This window comes from Helianthus annuus, chromosome 5 (genome assembly GCF_002127325.2).
Source record: "Helianthus annuus cultivar XRQ/B chromosome 5, HanXRQr2.0-SUNRISE, whole genome shotgun sequence".
NCBI classification, from domain to species: Eukaryota; Viridiplantae; Streptophyta; class Magnoliopsida; order Asterales; family Asteraceae; genus Helianthus; species Helianthus annuus.
The window spans coordinates 27295889-27303250 of NC_035437.2; the positions used below are offsets into that span (position 1 = coordinate 27295889).

The following is a 7362-nucleotide window of genomic DNA, read 5'->3' on the forward strand; positions in this document are numbered from 1 at the left end:
GGACTGAAATCGCAATTTTTAAACTAATGGACTGAAATAATGATTTTTGACAAACCACGGGGACGAAAACGGTAATTAACTCATTTAGATATCTTATTGTTTTTTATTAATATGGGTATTATGGTCAATTCACATGTACTTAACAGAATAAGGGGCTGTTTGGTAACATCTGAATGGTTAAGTGCTGAACCAGTAGGAGGCCTGAACCATTAAGTGCTGAACCAGTAAGAGCTCTGAATGTATAAACCATTTAAAGGCAAATGTCTGACCAATTCAGGTTAGAGGTCTTAACCATTCAGACTCTGTATAAATCTTAACCATTCAGAGGCAAATGTCCGAACCATTCAGACATCTGCTCGTAAAACAAACAGTCTGAACCATTAAGAGCCTCATTAAGATGTAAACAAACAGCCCCTAAAAGAATGGGGTTAACGAAAGTGAACTGAAATGGTTATGAAAGTGAAACCACAAAGACTGAAATCACAATTTTTAAACTACTAGACCGAAATAGTAATTTTTAACAAACAAAGAGGAGATGAAAACAGTAATCAACTCTTTCATTTTTAACTTTATATTACAGATTGGGAAGACAAGATGGCATCTTATTACATACCTTGTGCTTCAATTCGTATAATCTTTTTATCTAACCCGTTTATCTAAACAGGAAGACGAGATGGCATTTTGTAAACGGCTCCATATTTCTACTTCTAGCAAAGCAGAAACAGTAACGAAATATTATAGGTTTGGAGTCACAAAACAACACAATTTAGAATAACAAAGATCTCAAAACAACAAGAAAATAACATTGAAATTCTGAAATCAATTAACAACTTCTAGTAATCGCAAACGACCTTCAATTACACCAACATATCCTAGATCCCTACACATACTACCAACATCATAAATCTAAACAACCACTGCTACAAACCCTAACCCTAACCACCAAAGCCATAGAGGGTACGGCCCTGTCGTTTCAAAGCATAAACAACATCCATGGCAGTAACAGTCTTCCGGCGAGCATGCTCTGTGTAGGTAACCGCATCACGAATCACATTCTCCAAAAAGATCTTCAAGACGCCACGTGTCTCCTCGTAGATTAAACCGCTAATACGCTTCACACCTCCTCTTCTCGCCAGCCTCCTTATCGCGGGCTTCGTGATACCCTGGATGTTGTCACGGAGAACTTTACGGTGTCGTTTTGCTCCTCCCTTTCCCAACCCCTTACCTCCCTTTCCTCTTCCTGACATTTTCTCTCTCTAGAAATTGAATTGGATGAGTAAATGGTGTTGTTTGGATGATGGGTGAGGTGGGTTTTGTGTGTGTATATAATGGAGATTGAAATTTGGGGGTTTTGGTGAGGTGTGTTATGACCGTTGGATTGGGGTGAGTGTGGTGAGAGAAGGACCGTACGATGGTGATCCTGGTGGTGAGTGTAAGTTAATCTTATTGGCTGGTTGGTGAAGGTAAGGATTTTGGTTTAGGAAGTCATGTGATGTGCACGTGACGGATGAACAATGGCTAATTACGAAAAATGATGCTTAGAAAACTCAATGCCGTCTAGGAAAATGGTTATTAAATTAATCGAAATCTAATTACTAAAAAATAAAATTACTATTACTATTACTTTACTAAGTACAATAAAAGGTAAGATTTTTTTCACAATAAAGTAGACTTGGTTATTTTAACAACTATTATATTCGTAGAGATGTTAATTGTGTTGAGTTGATGGGTTGATATGTTGTGAGTTTGTGAATTGAAATGTACAACCCAAATCTGAGGAATATGTTGCTTAAAATATCAAGGAACAAGGAAAATACAATATTTTTAAAGGAACAAGGAAAATACAATATTTTTATGCGTCATTTCTAAAAAAACAAATATTTTTATGTGGTTGGATGGTAATAATGGTAAAATATAATATGTTAGATAATAAAAATATAGATGTTATTATAAAAATAAAGTTAATACCAGTTGAAATAAATAATGTTTTAAAAATTAACGTAACAAAATTTACAATTGTCACGTCAATGTTTATTTTTTAAATACATATTACATTATACTATATTCTATTAGTATAATACACGAGTTTTGTCACACCCCGACTCAGAGCGGAAGCGCACGCAGGGAGCAACAGATACATGGTACGAATACGTTATTTAAAAAGATATTGTATTACACAACACAAGCAGGGCTGTAAACGAACCGAACGATCAGCGAACAGTTCGTGAACCGTTCGGCGGGAAGTTCGTTTATGTTCGTTCGTTTAATAAACGAACGAACACAAACAAGGAATTTCGTTCAATTAGTTAAATGAACGAACATGAACAAAGGTCTCGTTCGTTCAATTGTGTTCGTGAACGTTCGTTGAGGTGTTCGTGAACATTCGTTCATGTGCGTTCGTTTATGTTTGCATGTTTATCTTTTCATGAAAGTTTTTTGTACTTACATATATTTTATCTATACTTTTTATATAATTAAACTTATATTTATTTTATGACCCTAAAAATTAAACTAAAAAAAACTCATTTAACCTTGTTTATGCACCATTTCCATTTCATTTCTTATTATTTACATCGACGAATACGATCGACATCCGTTCCACAATAAGGAATTCAAGTTCTAGTGCTACTCTCTAGGCCATCCACCTTTATCCTTCGTCACATTCGCCAAATTTATTTGTGTTCGTGAACCGTTCGCGAACACACTCATTTCCTTAATGAACGAACACGAACATAAAATCTCGTTCGGTAAGTGTTCATGAACCGTTCGTGAACACATTTATTTCCTTAACGAATGAACACGAACAAGACCTTGTTCGTGTTCGTTCGGTTCGTTTACAGCCCTAAACACAAGCATCGATTACAACGTTTGACTACACAGTAAGTTTTAATGTACAGGCACTGGTGTCCCAAAGTTGTTTGTCTTTGCTAAGCATGCTTCAATGTATAGTAGTATCCGATCAACAAAACTTGAAATCCATACGCACATCACTTTACTCTTCTTTAGCTTTACCTGAAAAGCATGTAAAGTTTGAACGGTCAGCTTCAAATAGCTGGTGAGTTTCACTGATTTAGTTTGAACCATTGATTATGCATGTTTGACATGAATTTATACTAAGCCCACAAGTGAAACCTTGATTGTTCTCAAATGTCGTGTCCAGCAACCGACACCTAAGCACTTTACCACCCTAAGTAGTTATGCCTAACACCACATAGCGTGTTCACATAAATGCATGGACATGTGCAATTGCAGTAGAACCCATGGTATTCATGCCAGATCAATTGGGTTCGTCAGACCAATAGTACTATTCATACATCCACCGGCATATAGTTGAACACTCGTGTTTGTAGGGACTTTTCGTGTGTTAGTATAACTCAGATAATTCACATCACAACATGTATGTATGTATGTATGTATGTATGTATGTATGTATGTATGTATGTATGTATGTATGTATGTATGTATGTATGTATGTATGTATGTATGTATGTATGTATGTATGTATGTATGTATGTATGTATGTATGTATGTATGTATGTATGTATGTATGTATGTATGTATGTATGTATGTATGTATGTATGTATGTATGTATGTATGTATGTATGTATGTATGTATGTATGTATGTATGTATGTATGTATGTATGTATGTATGTATGTATGTATGTATGTATGTATGTATGTATGTATGTATGTATGTATGTATGTATGTATGTATGTATGTATGTATGTATGTATGTATGTATGTATGTATGTATGTATGTATGTATGTATGTATGTATGTATGTATGTATGTATGTATGTATGTATGTATGTATGTATGTATGTATGTATGTATGTATGTATGTATGTATGTATGTATGTATGTATGTATGTATGTATGTATGTATGTATGTATGTATGTATGTATGTATGTATGTATGTATGTATGTATGTATGTATGTATGTATGTATGTATGTATGTATGTATGTATGTATGTATGTATGTATGTATGTATGTATGTATGTATGTATGTATGTATGTATGTATGTATGTATGTATGTATGTATGTATGTATGTATGTATGTATGTATGTATGTATGTATGTATGTATGTATGTATGTATGGTATGTATGTATGTATGTATGTATGTATGTATGTATGTATGTATGTATGTATGTATGTATGTATGTATGTATGTATGTATGTATGTATGTATGTATGTATGTATGTATGTATGTATGTATGTATGTATGTATGTATGTATGTATGTATGTATGTATGTATGTATGTATGTATGTATGTATGTATGTATGTATGTATGTATGTATGTATGTATGTATGTATGTATGTATGTATGTATGTATGTATGTATGTATGTATGTATGTATGTATGTATGTATGTATGTATGTATGTATGTATGTATGTATGTATGTATGTATGTATGTATGTATGTATGTATGTATGTATGTATGTATGTATGTATGTATGTATGTATGTATGTATGTATGTATGTATGTATGTATGTATGTATGTATGTATGTATGTATGTATGTATGTATGTAACATGCATTAGGGTTTATTTAGTGTGTCGGTCAGTACATGAACACTCACATAACAGTAATTCGGTGAATTAACCGAATAACCGAACCGTACATACGTCTGACCCCGAACGTTGGTGAAGCATGAAAATATTATTTCAAACATAAAAAATATTAATATAATTGTGTGGAATTATATGTTACTTGACTACATAAATTAATTGTTATTTGTTTCTCATAATTGCGAAAGAATGTCCGTGTTTATGCGCATTAGCGTTTTATAAAATGTTTTTTTTTGGTAAAATAATTAGTGCGTTTTTTTATTTTTATAAGCTTGGGCTAGTGATCTTGGTAGAAATGTCACACCCCAACCGATGACGAAAACATCGGGGCGCGGCACTGAGTGAAACAGATTGTCCAAGAGAAATTCCATAACAACTAAATTACCGGATAGTTAATGTTAAGTCCCATACCATAACCCATCAAGTAAAACAATTATTACAGTCATGATATCTCAAAGACGAATAACATGTTTCGACAACTCAGATTTAAATAGATAAATTGTCTTTGTTTCTAGACTATCCTACTTGATTCCACAAAAGCAAGAGCACATCATCCTAAGCATTCAAACACCTGTCACATACGTTAAAATAGAGGTCAATACACAGAGTGTAAAGGTGAGCATACAAGTTTGATAGTATAATAGAGTTCGAAATCGTTTACGCCTAACCAGCATGTAACATGTAACAAAGTGAAGGCTAGTAGGTTATCGACAGAGAAATATGCACAGACGTGACTGCGAGTTGTAGAATGCGCAACACATATCCCCACTGGGACACCTGAAGTAAAGCCCTTAACAACCCCTGTCCACGACAGGTGCTGAGTCAAAACTATAGTACTATCGTTGCTAAGGTGTCAGGCAACAATCACTGCGTTAACATAATATACAAGCATTCATCGAATAACACGTAACATGCAATAACGGTCAGCGTATAAATAGTGTTTGCGTTGTGTGATCGATGAGATTTGAATAAGTAACGTATGTAACACCCAAAAGTGCGTACAACAAAAAGGGATCGAGTATACTCACAGATTCTGTTTAAGTTAATAAACACTCTCTTGGATTGAAGGGAGCGCTGAGAGATTAGCCTGAATAGTTAACGATAACATAAGCGAAGAACGACGCGATAAACGGTGCAAAGTGATCAAGTGTCGGATGGTAATCCGATCGGATGGCAATCCGATCGGATGGTCATCCGATCTGATGTACTTTATATTTCTGACACTTTCGTATGTTTCCTTTATGTCATGTTGGTATATTTAGTACTTTTATCTATGTAAATTATGGTTTATTTATGTTTATATTGTTTTCTGTTCTGTTTTCCTGTACCTCGTGACATATTTGCAGATTTTGGCTATCAAGTCTTGGACCAGAGCACATCACAGATACAGCTTGGAAGTCTCGTTACATCAAGATCATCTTCAGGGGAGTATTATTCTCCTTTATCTCTATATTTCGGGTTTCGCATTGGGGACAATGCGAAGTTCAAGTGTGGGGATGGGTTGTTGACTTTGTTTGTCCTTTATAAAAAAATCAGAAAAATCATTCAAAAATATCAGTATTTTGTACATATTTTTAGTAATAAACCGGTTGGTTGTGTTTTAGAAAGCTTCGGACATGATAAAAACTCGACAAGCAAAATAAATTTTGAAAAAGAAAACCGGAAAGCGTGACAAACAAAGAAGGACTTGCATGAGAATTTTCACACTTTTACCCATTCCTTCCGATTATGTGAGCATATTTGAGCCATAAAATTGTTATATGATTGTTCATTTCGGAATAGGAGTGAGCCGGATGTCATGTGTAATTTAGAACTTGTCACTAGCATGCTTGTTAAGACCATGAACTTGCGAAATTGTGTAGAAGTGATAGAGGCAATTAGAAAACCCTTTGTGTTATCCTTGTTCTTTGTGTTGTGTTTCCCGTAAACCCTACATTACCTTTAGGATTAACCATGTCGAGCCTTCCCGTTTACCTTTGTTTACCCAACGTAATCCCCCACTTAGCTAAATTTAGCCTTTTTATGTTTTAAACCATTTAGTGTTGAAACTCGGTCAAAATAATCGTTTAACTAGCGCTCGTTATAGTTTATTATTCATTGTATAAATCCTTTAGTTTGCAAAAAAAAAAAAAAAATAATAAACACCCTAAAATAGGGTGAATTCGACAAAATTCGAGCAATTTTGAATACTTAATGATAAAATCTCGGTTGATGAGCTCGATTTCGCAAAAGTCGCCCTTTTAAGGCGTTAGTATGTATAGTTTTATTGTTTTACGCTAGTTAAACGCTAAAACCGAGTTTTAACCATTTCGCCACTTTAAATATCCATTTCCATACCTTTCGCCCAAGCCTAACGTTACACCCCGTAAAGACCTCTTGATTTACACTTTTTCGCATGTTAGTTGGTGGAGACGAGATCTTATGACAAGCTTATGATATTACACATTTCATTGACGAGGCATTGAGTGTTTGCACATACACATTTTATGTATGTTTCACAAATAAAACCGAGTGTGTGTGAACATTGTGAGTTGTGTGAAGATTAGCATGTTAAGTCAATTGAAAGTGACGTCACGGCTTTTTGGTTATCTACATATATTTGCATATGCTTGTTTGGTTTGATTCATTTGATGTTGTCTTTCGAAAAACCGGCTAACCGTTTGTAGTTGTTTTAATAAATAGTTTGTAAATTCTCGTTCTTGTTAGATTCTATCTTTTATTGCATTTTAGTTTAGCTTGCTTGAGGACAAGCAAGGTTCAAGTGTGGGGAGATTTGATA

At 34.3% G+C, this 7362-nt stretch overlaps 1 protein-coding gene across 1 annotated transcript; it reads right to left on the minus strand.

The window, feature by feature from the left end:
* Positions 1–779: 779 nt before the first annotated feature.
* On the minus strand, positions 780–1303 carry LOC118492322 (histone H4). Its single transcript, XM_035990247.1, has one exon. The coding sequence runs from the start codon at positions 1245–1247 to the stop codon at positions 936–938; it is 312 nt and encodes a 103-aa protein (XP_035846140.1). The 5' UTR covers positions 1248–1303; the 3' UTR covers positions 780–935.
* Between the last annotated feature and the right edge of the window lie 6059 nt (positions 1304–7362).